General features: G+C 35.5%; 3 protein-coding genes and 2 long non-coding RNA genes across 5 annotated transcripts in view; 3 read left to right on the forward strand and 2 right to left on the reverse strand.

The window, feature by feature from the left end:
• The first annotated feature begins 168 nt into the window (after positions 1-168).
• LOC107264413 lies at positions 169-2,575 on the forward strand. The gene is made up of 6 exons (XM_015732640.2): positions 169-447; positions 536-763; positions 852-1,040; positions 1,114-1,735; positions 1,818-2,097; positions 2,191-2,575. The coding sequence occupies exons 1-6, from the start codon at positions 381-383 to the stop codon at positions 2,317-2,319; spliced, it is 1,515 nt and encodes a 504-aa protein (XP_015588126.1). The 5' UTR covers positions 169-380; the 3' UTR covers positions 2,320-2,575.
• On the reverse strand, positions 2,537-4,588 carry LOC107264416 (uncharacterized protein C18orf63). The gene is made up of 7 exons (XM_025081708.1): positions 4,461-4,588; positions 4,223-4,388; positions 4,051-4,147; positions 3,732-3,974; positions 3,013-3,672; positions 2,862-2,945; positions 2,537-2,789 (listed from the first exon to the last, which is right to left on the reverse strand). Exons 1-7 carry the CDS (start codon positions 4,477-4,479, stop codon positions 2,565-2,567), a joined length of 1,494 nt encoding a protein of 497 aa, XP_024937476.1. The 5' UTR covers positions 4,480-4,588; the 3' UTR covers positions 2,537-2,564.
• A 743-nt stretch (positions 4,589-5,331) lies between these two features.
• Positions 5,332-7,042, forward strand: LOC107264415 (polyubiquitin). The gene is given in 3 exon segments (XM_025081709.1): positions 5,332-5,509; positions 5,813-6,547; positions 6,549-7,042. Coding segments are annotated over 2 exon segments (1,083 nt in total). The 5' UTR covers positions 5,332-5,509; positions 5,813-5,819; the 3' UTR covers positions 6,904-7,042.
• Positions 7,043-8,540: 1,498 nt separating this feature from the next.
• Positions 8,541-11,102, reverse strand: LOC112493874. The gene is made up of 3 exons (XR_003058798.1): positions 10,993-11,102; positions 10,586-10,807; positions 8,541-9,574 (listed from the first exon to the last, which is right to left on the reverse strand). It is a non-coding gene; the product is annotated as an uncharacterized LOC112493874 (long non-coding RNA).
• LOC107264417 overlaps positions 11,055-15,752 on the forward strand; it is a 15,303-nt gene continuing 10,605 nt past the window's right edge. Inside the window, exon 1 of the long non-coding RNA XR_003058795.1 lies at positions 11,055-11,608. This is a non-coding gene — a long non-coding RNA (uncharacterized LOC107264417). The remainder of the gene's footprint in view (positions 11,609-15,752) is intronic.

Below are 15,752 nucleotides of genomic sequence, written 5' to 3' on the forward strand. Positions count from 1 at the left end.
ATTATGAACTTATTTTGTGGTTTATCTTATTTAATTAAATATTGATATAATATTTATATATATTCAATTACATTCGACAGTTATTGCTTCGATGAAGTATAACATCATTCAAACAGTTATTGTATGAAATATCATTAAATGATAAATGTAACTTACTAATCTAAACAGCTATACTCATAACAGTCTATCAATAATGACCTTATTGGAAACTGTGAAGTTTAATCCAAAGACTTTTATTGTATTTGCTTAGTGCTGAGCAATGCCTAATCAGGGTAATACCGAAAGTTAGTTATTTCATTTAAGAAATTGTCTTCTGATAAGTCTCCAGCAAGTGTGACTAATCATTCTTTAATCTTGGATACATAAAGTTATATAAAATTATGGAAAATATAAACAACAAGAAGAAGAACATTGAAGAGAAAGTCGTTGATAGTTTGAAAAAACAAGGTAAACAGAATATAATATTCTATTACTGCTTAAACTTTGTTAAAAACGTAATACCTAATTGTAAATATATTAAACTATCATTCTGTAGATTATTCATTAAATGCAACAAATGCGTACGGTAATAATATATTGCACACCAGTGCTACGAATGGATGCAATGAAATTATTAAAGAAATTATAAAGAAGCCATGTCGTATCGATCAGAAAAACAAATTTGGTTGGACACCATTGATGCAAGCCATTCGTAACAAAAATGTTGAAACAGTAAAGTTGTTATTGAAAAATAATTCAAATGTCAATGAATCTACATACCTAGGTACTTATAATTATGATATAGACCACGTTGTAAGCTGATTAGGTTTTTGTGAATATAATTAAGTATATTGTCATCCAAATTTTCACAGGCATGTCGGTGCTGGGATTGGCAGCTGCCATAAGTGAAGAAATGTTTGACATCATATACAAAGCTTGTCCATCTGCATTACAAATTGCTGCAAATGATGATATAAGCCCCTTGTGCATTGCAGCAATGAAAAATGACAAACATTTTTTTTTTAAACTGTTAAGCCTAGGTCTGGATCCCAAAAAAGCAAGTAAGGTAGTTTGATTATTCTAAGTATTTTGTATTTTGAAAAAAGATTTAATTTTTTGAACATCATAAAACAGATGAATATACACATTTGATGATGCGACAGTCTACAGTCCCGGAAATAGCGTCATTAGCTATACAATATGACTTCATAGAAAATTATTGGAGTGATCAGTCTGACAATATTGATGTTTTTGAGAATGAGAATGAGGCTGAGGACGAGGAAGTTGTTAATAAGGAAAATAATCAATTTCTCCAAAAAAATCTGACGAATTTGTACAGTTCGCATTATAAAAATTATATTAATAACGCAGAGAAATGTTCTATTAAGAACGCAGCTTCGCCAAAAATATTAATCTCACACAGTAATGATGAAAAAAACGACTGTAACTTTTCCAACACGTTAACTATACAAAAACCATCAAAGTCTTGTACACCCCTTAAATTAAATTTACTGTCAGTACAAGGGATTTCAGGATTCGATTGTAGGAGTCAAATATCACCTAATTTGACATATAACTGTGATTCTGGATTTCCGCGATCTCCTAAATACAATTTCTCTGGAAATGATAATTTTTATTACCAAAGCAATGTTTCTCCAAAAATTATTTATGCGACTCATGACTTGAATGATCACATGGAGACTGATAACAAATTTCAAAAAAAGGTTTCCTCACCTTTTGCAACATTTTTGCAAAGGTACGTCTAATACTGTTTTCTCTTAAAGTATAAACGTTTCCGTTCCACGTAGTATCTGTACTTTAATTATCTTTTGTTTTAGGATTGAAATTCTTCGTCCTGCGGATTTAAAAATCCAAGATGCTTGTGATGATTTTAATGGTACTCTCACTTTCACGCCTGAATTCAGTCCAACTCGTTCTCCTAATGTGCCTGATGATATTAATGATCAAGATACTGTATTTTCTCAAAATACTCCTACTCCACCACGTTATACGACCCCACCACGTGGGATGCTTTTTAATCCGGAACAAGCCGAAATGGTACTTTTATTAAGACGTTATGGACTGAGTCATCATGTCCCAATATTTCTTAAAGAGGAGGTGAGATTTATTTCTACGAAAAAGCTGACAATAAATTTTATAAAATATATTTTTAAAATCCTATACTTCTAACACGTATTAATTAATTTACAGGTGGATTTTGAACTTTTTTTGACTCTCAGTGATAATGACTTACAGGAAATTGGAATTGAACATAAGGCAGACCGCGAAGCCTTGCTTAAAATTATTAACGACTATTATATAACAGATAATTATGAGTAGAACAATTTAAATATTGTGACGTTTTTTAATATTTATTTTTATGTCATGAATATTGTTGAATTATTTGTGTTTAAGATTGACTATTATTTTTTTCATTATACTTACTGAAAAATTATTTTTTATACAATGATGATATATAATTATAATTTTAAATTTTTCAATATTAGTGAAATTTTAGAAAATTGTACAAAATGTTTAAATAACTGTCGCTATAACATATTCAGATTATTAAATATATGACTATCTTATAACTTAAGCCGCTCCGTTAGAAGTTGCGTATTTTTTACATGTGAAATTATTACCCTAATTAAGCTAGATTTTCGATCTTGTCCTTTAAACGGAATGCAACGTTCCTTCAGCCAGTTTCTTAATTCAGGTACAGTTAACTGATCGAGTTTATTCTGTTTTGCCAAGTCTTCTATACTGATATTTCGACTCACTTCCATTCTCCTCTTCTTGCTCTGATTATCCTATTAGTAATAATTAACATGTATTTCCAATATTTCACATCTATTAAAATTTAATTCTCGTATTCAACGTACCACTAGCATTTCTTGACTTTGTTTCTGCGACTGACTATCGTCTCTGCTTTCACGTGAGGCCATGTTGAATGATTCAAATTCTCTCTAGAAAAAAATTACTTTAATACAAATTTCCAAAATTAAAGCCGAATTGGTACGTAGAAATATTTACTTTGTTACTTGTACTGGTTGTCTGTTGAACCGATTTTTGCTCTTTAAAAAAATATGTTATCAACTGCTTATTTTCTATCGTGTTTAAATTGTTCATTTGATTTTGCGATGAATCAATTTGAGATTGTTTCAGTATTCGTTTTGTTATCGGCTCGTTTAACTCAATTTGACGATTCCTCGGTAATTGTGATTCACATTGATTCGCTGTTTGTGAATGATTTGTAGTCTCGGATGATATTTCCAATTTTTTCACAGAATTTACTTTTTGACTTTCCCATTCGTATATCGGAAGAACTTTTTGACAGTACAAATCCTTGTTACCTTTAGAGCTATTGTTATTTATAGTATCAATATTACTTTCATTCTTTCGATAATTTAAATATTTATCATTGATCCAAATTTTCTTCGAATCCAAATTTGCATCCATCAGGCATGGAGTTTTGAATATATCAATTGCCTCTTGCGTTATACTTCCACGCAAACTTTGAGTTGGTGACATTAAACCACTGATATTTCTGCACAGTTCATTAGCACAAGTGTCGGAAAATGTTAAATTAACTGATGATTCTACAGCATTTGATGAAGTCGACGCACAATTCCATGTTGGATTAGATTCTGATTGCAGAGTCGCAATATTTTTATTAGTTGTTAAGAACAGTTCCTGTAAAAGTAGTGACAAAAGTGAAGCTGTACAAAAATTTGTAAAAAAATATTATTCACCTTAGTATTTAACAAATCGCGACCACGATTTATCCATATTCGTGTTCCACACACACTTGTTATCTTTTTCATAAAATTCTGCGCAAATCGATCGGCGATAATTTCCGGTTTCCCATTGCGAAGAATCTTTAAAGAATTTGCCAGACAAACATTGGGATACGTGAAAGTGTTGCTTTGAGCAATTGGGAAGTGGATTTCGTAATATATGATTCCTTCCTCTACTTTTGGTAATCGATAGCCGTGCTATAAAGTTAAGAGTTCAATCAAGCAAATGATATTATTCATATAAATAATAATTAGTGTTAACTATGTACAGTACCATATTTTTCCAATGTCTTCGTAGCTCGTCGTAACTTTTGAAGGGACAAGCTTTTGGTATTTGCTTGGAAACCGAAATGACCATACCTCTCTTCATACTGTTTTTGTAAAAATATAAATTTACAATAAAATTGTATTTATCAGGTAATTGTAATTATCGTGAAAAAAGAGACCTGGGCAATACGTGAACCCATGGATGTCCAAATGGTTTTAAATCAATGGAACCCTCTGGATCTGCCATGAATTCTATTAAAAGATTTTGCGGTAAACAAATATCTTCCAACATCACTGGTGATTTTTTGATACGTGTTGCTCGCAACTCCACGCAAAGTTCCTGGTCTGAAATAATTAATAATATTTAAAGAAAAAAATTTCTTATTTATGTTATATTTCGTTTTTACACTTAAATACCATTAATGAAGAGATCCATTTTTATCCCGTCACTTCCTTCTGTATGCGTGAGAAAATCTCGTCCGTGTAATAAAAAACGATCAACTTTATTCCAGTCTGGTGATATTTTGAATAATATCGTACATTGAAGAGCAGCTTTATAGATATCAGCAGTAACTGGTTTCAGTTCAGTTATCTGTATCATTTGAAAAATATAATTTTATTATGATTTATCATGGTGATCCAATATGACAATAAAATATTAATATAAAACACGAATAAATTTATAGTACAAGTATATTCATAGATCTCAGAATGGACTGCATTCTTTCGCTTTCATAAAAATCATTAGTTGTTATAACGCATATGCTGCCTCTACTGCCGTATAACGGTGACGCGATTACTTCCGGCATCATATAAATTATTAATCTGTAAATCATAATCAATTATTCGAATAAAAACAACGTTGAAAAGCAAGCATCGGGATTTACATTACATGCAATTGTAATGCATTATTATATAATACTGTAGACAATTTCATTGTTACCAGGGATTCGAATCAAATTTTTTACCTGCACTTCATTGTTTGCCAATGATAATGTGACTTTGCCGAAGAATCATAAACTTCGTGAATATTTATCTGACAAATGACGCAACATAACTCGCTAATACGTGGTATAGATGCGTATAGGGTAGTTTCCAAATTTATGTTATCCAATTTTTCCAAATTCTTATTGTCAGAATTACGATTTATAACGCGGGCCATTTCAGATAATTTTTACTACTGGCCGTTTCAACAATGACGCTTCTACAAATTTTGTTCAAAATTATCACCAATGGTTAGTGAAAAAAGTTCCCTAGCTGTGTCGCAAGTTAGGGAATTTGAGGGGGGTATATTGGCACGCGTGGGTATTCCTTTATCCTTCTACGATTTCTATAATTTCGTAGCATTCCTTGGTGACTCTTAGTTGCTGTACAGGACAAATCGTCTTTAAAGCTTCTCTCAATTTTCTTTGTGAACATTGTGGTTTCTATTGCTGTTCAAACGCTTCTTATCGCTTTCATAACAGGTAAGGATATTAAGGAATTGTAAAATATGCGAATATTCATATGGTAGAAGTGTTTTCTTTTTTGGTTGAGTATGGGGCCTCGCCTTCAGCACCTCCATTTTGTTTCGTATGACGATCAATAACTGACAGGATTTCATTTTATGTTTAAACGTCAATCTAGATTTCTGTAGTTTGTAATTAGGTATATTTTAATAAATATTTTATAACGGGCTTGTATAAGAAGCAATTATTAAATAATTTTTGTTTAGAGCGGAGTTCCATGAGGTGGACAAGTAATAATTTGGTTTCATTATTTCTTTCCAGATCAATCATGCAGATCTTTGTGAAGACCCTTACAGGAAAAACAATCACCCTCGAGGTTGAAGCTTCCGATACAATTGAAAATGTCAAGGCCAAGATCCAGGACAAAGAAGGCATTCCACCTGACCAGCAGCGATTGATCTTTGCTGGCAAGCAGCTGGAAGATGGAAGAACGCTTTCCGATTACAATATTCAGAAAGAATCAACGCTTCATTTGGTTTTGAGACTTCGCGGAGGCATGCAGATTTTTGTTAAGACCTTAACAGGAAAAACCATCACTCTCGAAGTCGAAGCTTCAGATACTATTGAAAATGTTAAAGCTAAGATCCAAGATAAAGAAGGCATTCCTCCAGATCAGCAACGTTTGATCTTTGCTGGTAAACAACTCGAAGACGGCAGGACACTCTCCGACTACAACATCCAAAAGGAATCTACTCTTCACTTAGTTCTTCGACTTCGTGGAGGTATGCAGATCTTCGTGAAAACTCTGACTGGGAAAACCATTACATTAGAAGTAGAAGCTTCAGATACGATTGAAAATGTCAAGGCCAAAATTCAAGACAAAGAAGGCATTCCTCCAGATCAGCAACGTTTGATCTTTGCTGGTAAACAACTCGAAGACGGCAGGACACTCTCCGACTACAACATCCAAAAGGAATCTACTCTTCACTTAGTTCTTCGACTTCGTGGAGGCATGCAGATTTTCGTGAAGACTCTCACTGGGAAAACTATCACTCTTTCCTCCAGATCAGCAACGTTTGATCTTCGCTGGTAAACAACTTGAAGATGGACGCACGCTATCAGACTACAATATCCAAAAGGAATCAACGCTTCATTTAGTTTTACGACTTCGTGGTGGTATGCAGATCTTCGTGAAGACTCTCACTGGGAAAACTATCACTCTGGAAGTTGAAGCTTCGGATACGATTGAAAATGTCAAAGCTAAAATTCAGGACAAAGAAGGCATCCCCCCTGATCAACAACGTCTAATTTTCGCCGGCAAACAGCTGGAGGACGGAAGGACGCTTTCTGATTATAATATTCAGAAAGAATCAACCCTTCACTTGGTACTTCGTTTGAGGGGTGGAATCTAACTTGGGAAACGAACATTGAGAAAACGTAGTCAAAATTAGTAGTAACGGATGTAGCAGTAGATATTTTTACTTTTGTTTCCACATTATTAAAAATGTAACATTGATGCTTCGAATGCAAATAAAACATTTAGTTTATGAATTTCGTTACAATTATTTTTAACCCTCCTACAAACACTAGTGCGTTATAAAAAAATATCGTGATCGTAAAAGTACTCAATTTTATTGGTCATTCCATAAATGCGTTTTCATAAATTAAATGTTGTAACAGCATAGATTGTGGTAGATGTCGATATCGCATCAAATGTTAAATTTATTCGTGCAAGGGAAGACTGATTACGTAACACTGTTTGGGAGTTTGATGCAATAATTTTGGATATTTTATTGTGCAATTATTCTTAAAAAACACAACAATGCGGTTCAGCGGCACATTCCATTATTTTTATAGTTACGTTTAATCGGTACAGATTATCGACAAATTTTTGCTTTGTTTCATATATAAGGGACCCGAGATATCTGGTACAGCGAACGCTGTTTTTATAAGCACCGTTCGGGAAAATAGCTATCAGCAGCTCTACTTTTTATATTTTTGATTGAAATTTAGAGAAGATATTCCCAAAAGACTATTCTGAAAGCATTTTAATTTTTTAATAAAATTCAATTTTACTTACAATAAAAATTCGTCAATTTTGATTTAATTTCAAGCCTATCACAGCTATGCAATCCATTAATACAGATACAAACATTCTAAAATAAATGAAAGTTAAAATTTGTCCCAGCTAAATGATATTTTATTCATTCAATTTGGTTCAACGTAAAATTAGCACTTTTAAAAAAATTTTACATCTATTAACGTAAAGCTTCATTTTGCTTTATTCATGAAACACCGTATAGATACGTTATAATCTGTGTACTCGCAGCTACAGAAAGACCGTAGAGGCGTAAAATCTTTTCAATATTGTAGGAGTAAATAAAAGTATAGAACGTAAGTAATGAAATTTAAAAAAAAATGTTGCTTGACAAACCTAATATTCAGCCAATAATGAATATAACATAAACAGTCGGTTGCAAATTGGATTTTCCATAAGAGCAGTCTACCCAAATATCTTTGGTTCGTTTATAACCTTACTTTTATTATATCGAAGTATTATAAATAGCAGACGCGAATTGAAGTTTGAAGGTTAATGACTTAATTTATTCATTGTCTAATTTTTTGTTAATTTTCTGAAAATTGGTTTAGGCATACTAATCATTTAAAGAGCTGCGAAATAATTAAATTTAAATTATTCACCCCACGTGCACTTTATACTCTGATTTTATTTAGAAGTTTCTCAGATTCATGACCCAGCCACCCTCGCATTTTCGTGTCACTCGAATTCCTTGGAAGCTTGCCTGGTGCGAGTTTGTCAACGACAGGACGAATCCGCGGAGAAGCACTGTGAGAAACGCTTCCAGGAGACTTTATGATCCGAGCACGGAATCCAAATAGTCTATACGTCGTCGGACAACGACCGTTAGACGATTTAACTTGCAACAAGAATTGCATTAGACTCGACCCAAATCCCTACACTAGTGTAATTCAGGAAACAAAGTAAAATTAAGTTCAACAGTTAATAATAAAACAATGATCCCTGCATTTCCTTTTTATCATCCGTTTAACATCGTTCGTTACACTTTCGGAAAAAATTTCAGAACCAATATATTTACACAATATTTTTCCAAAAAAGAAAGTTATTCAATGCTAACGTTGACAAGCTATACATTTTTAATTACACTTTTTATCTACTCAAAATGTCAAACTTTTAACATTTTTACTCCTTTCCCGTGTCCTGTGCGCGTAGCCTGTACTTGCTACTGGTTATATATGACGGAAATATTGAAGTATCCATATAATTATTTTCCATTAAACTCGAGGATCATCGTCATCAGCATCATGAGAGATTTGCCACTAGACCAGGACTTCAACGATGCATTGCAAGTGACTATCTGGAGTGGGAACCAGGCCTAGTTCTATGAAACAATGTCATTCATCTTCCACCATGATCCACGCCCGCAGCATCATAGAGGAATTACCAAATAATACACTGTTATCGTCACAGTGCATCGATGCACTAACAAGGTGCAACGTCATTCTAGTCTTGTTATAATATATGGCGTTAACGTGCACTTGCGACGTCATCACTCAACATTGTCCCACAGATGTACATAACAAATGAAAAAAATATTAATAAAACAAGTATTTACCTATATATATATATTCCAAGCGTAGATCTCAATAAAAAATAAATCAAAAGTTAGATATTGATTTTTGGGTAGTACTAAAAAAAATAAAAACCGCTATAATTGTACTGAAACATATAAGCATGTTCGGTGATAACGGATATAGTAAAGAAAATTCATAACCTTCCTCTTGTTAACCGGAAGCATCCAAACTGAGATAACAACGCATTTCCAGAATCCAAATGCAGGCTGGAGGAATTCAACCAGACTTGAATAATTCAGGAAGCGGGAAGCCGACAGTCTTTTTGCCTTTTCGTTGTATTTCCATTTCTTCTTCCCTGAAGCCAGAAAACTGCACGTGTCTTTGGTTCATTTCTATGAGGTTAGGATTTCAACAACGTAGTAAAACCAACGAGGATGCTTTCAGGGATGCAGTAGGTTTCTCTTGAAAGACCTAGAAATGTTCCAGAAGGTGCATCGATCCAGTTATATTTTAAGATGGCATCGTTGACGAGTATGAAATTTGAGGAAATATTTTATATTAGAAATATTCGGCATGTATTAGTTCTACGAAAGATTTATTTAGTCGATTTTGACTCTGTCAGGCAGGCACGAGTATATCCCGCGGGAATTTAATCGCTGAAGTATTTCAAACGCGTACGCTCGACTCGACTACGAATGAACGGGGCTTAAATATCCTGAAGGTATTGCGTGCTGTGGACTGTATGTTATTATTTTGCAGTCGAAGCACATGGGAAATATCGTGAGGTTAAATATGACGAATGGTTGGAAGTTTCTTTCGGTCAATTGAAGTCTGATTTTGATTTATTACTTACATTACTTTATGAAGTCTCGCGCTTAGTTGTACGTAATGATAGGTAATATAGTACGGACTATTTCGAGAATCTATATAAAAATAAAAATAAGAGACATTCTACGCGATAAAAATTAGTTAACAATGTCGGCAGATTTTGTATTTTTTTACTCCAATAGCTAAAGAAAAATATACGACAGCGATGCCAGGAATTTCAATTTAACGAGAGTTTCGAATTATTCTGTACATGGAAAATAGAATTGTATGGTCCTTGATAAAAAATGCATTCATACTGGATTCACAATACTTGTTACTCCTTCAATCCGGTCCTTGACGACTAAATACTCAACCACTAATGGTACCGCGTTTCAGAGCTCGAAATTGTATTCCTAGAACGTGATCTTGGAGGAACTGAATTTCCTGGTTGGTAATGGCGTAGTTCGATAGAAAGAAGAGATAAACCAGAGTGAAATTCTTCATAGCATTAAATATTAAAAAGTACGTCTGCGTGAAGTGAGTACATTAAAATAAATATATTTTTTCTCGTGCACAGACAAATATTTTAATTAACTTTAAGAAGAAAAATAACCAACCTAATCAGTATTATATTTAAAATTATTGTGGTACAACGTCCAATTGATGTATCATTACCGTGAAAACTTTCTTCTGATCAATTTAGCTTCCTTCATTGTATCCCAGTGGATGGACATTTAATGTCGCTCTGGGTCCGATCCGGCTGATTCACAACTTCTACGCTTGTCTCGAGTCGTTCGCTTTTTATCTCATTTTTATTACGAAGTTTTATTAAATTGCTCTCCAGCAGTTGATACACGAGCGTTCACGTCCATGGCGCACGGGAACCACTTAGACAGACTGAAAAATAACCCCCGTAGCAGAGTAATATAAATTAGTTACTGCACGGTGATAAATTATCAAAATATTAAGAAATCCTGAATATACATTTTTGAAAAACACTCAGGCGTTTGCCTTGTTTCTTTTTGAACTGTAACAAAGTCCTACGCAGATACGTGCAAATCAGAAGCATCTGGTTAACATACGAATTCAATTTCTTCGAGTTCAACAAATTCCCGCAGTAGCGCCACTGTCGTTTCCGAAGTAATTCTCCCGTAGGGCGTGTGTCCAGCGCAGAGCCTCGTTGCTCAGGGACAACATGAAAATAAATCTTCTCTCCTGGACCTGCCTACCATTCTCCTACAGTCCTTAAGAGTCAAATCCATGAGAAGGAACATTTGGCACGCTTAACATCGTCTGGTACTGCTGTTTCTGTTAGTTTTTTTTTTTTCATTCGATAGTTCTTATGCGAGTTACAGACCATAGGAAATCCGATTAGTCGACATTCCTCGTGCAAAAACAAAACACGTGCCTTCAGTTTCACTATGAGCGACATCTAACACAGTGACAAATAGTATCACACGGAATTCAGTTATATGATATAGTGTGACGGTACTGGCGGTGGGATAAGGGAGTCCGAGAAAACAGTGAAATATTAAAACTCAATTTGGTTCAGTGCCGCGCGTGCGACCCGAAGGCTACTCCCGAGTGATTCCAAGCAGATCGCACCGAGCTACCCAAAGGGATATAAAACACAGACTCCAGGAGGGAGATGGAAGCCAGTGGCCGTGGATTCAAAAAACGAAGACGCCGTTGGATGACGTGAGTTGGTTTCACTTCTGTTTTTAATTAATTGGCTGGGTCACGAGCTAACTTCGTACTGCAGTCCGCTACGATTCTTTTGGCTTTTACAAAAATTACTTTAACCTTATACGTTGTCCCGCGATGCTTGTACGTGTGTTCAAAGATTGTCGAAAAACTTTCCAGTGCTTTTTATTTTTATTTGACAAAGTTTAGTTGAGCTTATCACAATTTAAAAAAGTTAACTACTTACTCTTACGTAATGAATCACCCGTTAGTCGACTGCCGTCATTTTCGTTGATACAATTAATCTTGAACATGACCATTAAATGAACTATGAAATCCGCATAAAGCGACAACAATGCCCGTTAATCGCAATTCGAGAAAATTGAACGTGGTAGGTGAGGAAAAAGGGAGGAATTTTATAAAAGAACTGATATTTCAAACTGTACATAATCGTCTGCATCACCGGTACGTAGGTATATACCGTACTCATGCTTTCTATATGGTAAACACGAACACGATGCGCCCAAGCGTACACAGTCAGTGCTTTATTTCTCGCGCAGAATAAGAATTGGTAGATTCGATTTACAAAGAAAACAGGTGACCCGCGCCAAACTCGAAAAGACTTTGGATCGTATTCAAATTGAAGTAAGATGACAAGCTTTGCGTTTATCGTTTTCTTACGATAAGTCTGACAGGATTTCGCTCAAAGCCTCCTGGCGGATTATTTCGAAACTGTGTGTATATCATTGGATATCCAATATCCAAGGTCTAGTATTATTTCCATCAGAATATAAAATGACAGAATCGTGATAGACATTTTTTGTTCAAATAAATAATACCTCATTCAAATTTAATCCAGCCACTGAAATAATATTTGATAATTTGACATTCTAAAAAAATATCTAAATCAAAATATCAGTTGACTTCGTAGAGAAACACGTTATCGTCATAATTATTATCAACCGTTTAACTAAATCATAGTATTTTTATGTGTCTTACATTCACTATAGGTATATTGTGTGTAGGGTAAGTTAACGTTAAGCATTCAATAAAATTCTACATTACCAACTGTCTTAATCAGAACATCGTATATTCTCGTAGGATACGGAAGAAGCAAATTAGCCTGCGAGCCACTTTAAGAGATCCGCCTGTTCTGTCACAGAAGTTTCGGGAAAGACTCGATTTACGTGTCATCCTAAAGGCATCGATAAGCGTCCCGACGCCGTCATTCTCTTGCGTTCTCACGAGCTCATCCCACGAGTGTAGAAGAGATTCTCCGGGTACCTGGTAAAATCGGACAATTCGAATTGGTCCTACGTTCGACAGGAATTAGCGTTGGAATATGGAATAGTTTTCGGATTATTTTCTGAATGGCATCCCGGTGAACGGCGTCCCTATAATTCCTATGAAAATAATCGTCATTGACATTTTCTTCTAATTCTTTACTTTATTATTCTATTGTATTACCCACTGATAACTATCGTAATACCTTGCTCAAAATTCTTTTACGGCTTTCATGTAACGACGTAGAATCGACGCCGTGATCAAAATAGAGGACTATTTTACACTGAGAGTCATAAGAAGATGGCCCCTTGGTTTTTAATGGTAGACAATGTATATATGCAAGTACCCTTAAAACACCAGTGGATCTTAATAATATATACGCAAGTGCGCATGCATAGGTGATTGGGGACAGGACTAATTTAATTATTGGAATCCTCGATTGGCAGGATTGTCATTTCAGTAAGCTACTCCGTCATGGCTTTGATCTTGCCGCGAGGAAGCGTAATTTTAGCAGAAGTCTATCCCTATTACATTGACTTTCATTAGCTTCGTAATGTATGATATCCATGTACAGTGTGTTTACAAGGATATGAAAATTTTTTGTGGGATTTTCGAAAATTGATTTAACGGCCCAAAAAATGATTACGATTTTTTACGTGCAATCGAACGACTCGTTAATTATTTTTCATGTCGATTTGCATTACATGACTTTAACGATGCTCGTTAGAGCCAATAGCCTTGAATTAACGATAGATATTAAATAACAGCTGACTTTAATGCAAATAATAACAGAAATGAGTTATATCTTAGCATATAATAATATTTATCATTAGCGATAATGCAGAATGTCAGAATACGCGGTTGATTTGAATTAGGAATGGGGAACGATGTCAGATAATTATTTATCTAGTGAAAAATGAGTGTTCCGTCGGTAAGGAAGTCCAGGATGATCATGAGAGTTTCGAATCTCTTTATTGTAACGTCGACTCGCATTTCGGTGAGGTCGCCTCACGCATTGCCCCCTGGACTTCCGAAGGTCCTTGGAGACACTTAACTACAGGACCCATTCGGAGGGATTTCCGTTGGCCGAGGAATGCGAATGTTTAAACTAGGAAGGTACACGCGACAGATTAACGTTCCAAGCTAAATTCCAACGACACTTCCAGGTTCCGTTCTCTCTCTCTCTCTCTCTCTCTCTCTCTCTCTCTCTCTCTCTCTCTTTCTCTCTCTTTTTTTTCTCAACTAGGAAGGTACACGCGACAGATTAACGTTCCAAGCTAAATTCCAACGACACTTCCAGGTTCCGTTCTCTCTCTCTCTCTCTCTCTCTCTCTCTCTCTCTCTCTCTCTCCCTCTTTGTCTCTCTTGATTTTCTCTAGGTCTTGTCTTTTTGCTCCTGACGAACATGGCGACGCTGGAGGTTGAGCGAGTGCCGAGCAGCAGCAAGTCCCTACAGTGGTACACGCCAGTGCAGCCATAAATAACTCAGAAGCTTCTAGACGCATTTGTATAAAGATAAAAAAGGCAAAAAAATTATGTGAAATATAAAAAAAAAATTTAGGCGCGAATTCATAAATCCTGCGTATGGATAAAGTTTAATTTGTTTCGCGAAAATTTCGCGACAATTGGGTTATGGAATTTCTCGGGTCTCCGTGTCAAATCTGCGCTACGCTCTCAACCGATCCGCATAAATCCTATGTGGCACAATGGGAAATTCGTATTTGCAGCCTGGAACGATTGTTCTTCACGTGAAAATTCGTACGGGGACAGATTTTGTTTTAAGGCTCCTCGTATATGTGAATTATCTAATAATAGCCGAGCGGCCGTGCATTTCCGTAACCATCCGTTCGTGCATCAATTTTTTTTTTCTGATTTTACGCGACCCCAAAGATCCTGCGGTTGCGTTTCTCGATTTTACGCGTCCCCAAAAATCTACAGGATCCGTTAAGCTACCGCCTCGTCTGATAGGTTCCGTCAGAGCTCTCGTGTTTTGCGGAGTTGGGCCTGTTCCACCCCAACTCCCAGTTTATACCGGCTCGTCAGGTTTCGGTGAACAAAGAATTGGCTGGCGCCCGCCTGGCTTGCGGTTGCATGAGCGAAGGTAACGTAGGTTAGTTCTTGGATTTTTTGCTATCGGCGTCGAGTAACAAAGATACGTTACAGCTTATAATTTCTTTAATCTTAAAATAATCTTTCGCGAAATATATATTTGCGATAGTCACTCCCACACGTACTAGCTATGACTATCCCAGTCGAAAGAATATAGTCTCTAGTACATCTCCACTGCGTTCCAAGTTCCACTTTCATGATCCCGGACTCACCGCTACGATTTAGCGCCGTGCTGTTGGTATCGGCTAAAACCGTAGCGTTGTGCATCTCCCTACTCATCTCTGTACAAGCATTATATAGTAGTGATACCAGCGAGGGATTTTCTCGAAAAAGAGGTATCACTCTCTGTCCTGAAACTTGTATTCTTTTACTTTTTATTCTTTTTTACGTCGACCTCTTTCATTTTACCTTTTCATTTTCCTTCATCTCTCTTCATACTTCTCTTCTGCGCCGGTAGGTATTATTGAGGATCAATTTTACCCGATCCTTCATTTTTCTGTCTTATTCATGGCGCTCGCTACGATACCCACATTCTTACATCCTTCTCTACTTTTATACTCATCCTTTCTAACTCCTATAGTCATACCTCTCGCGTCTAACGCAGACATCTCTCACGAGAGAGAAAACGAATCGGGGGGTGACAAGGATTAATTGGATAATGGCGTATCCTTGCTACCCTTGCTTATATTACTGTGTTGATATATATATATATATATATATATATATATATATATATATATATATATATATATATATATATACACAC

This window comes from Cephus cinctus, unplaced genomic scaffold (genome assembly GCF_000341935.2).
Source record: "Cephus cinctus unplaced genomic scaffold, Ccin1 Ccin1_scaffold0169, whole genome shotgun sequence".
Classification (NCBI taxonomy): domain Eukaryota; kingdom Metazoa; phylum Arthropoda; class Insecta; order Hymenoptera; family Cephidae; genus Cephus; species Cephus cinctus.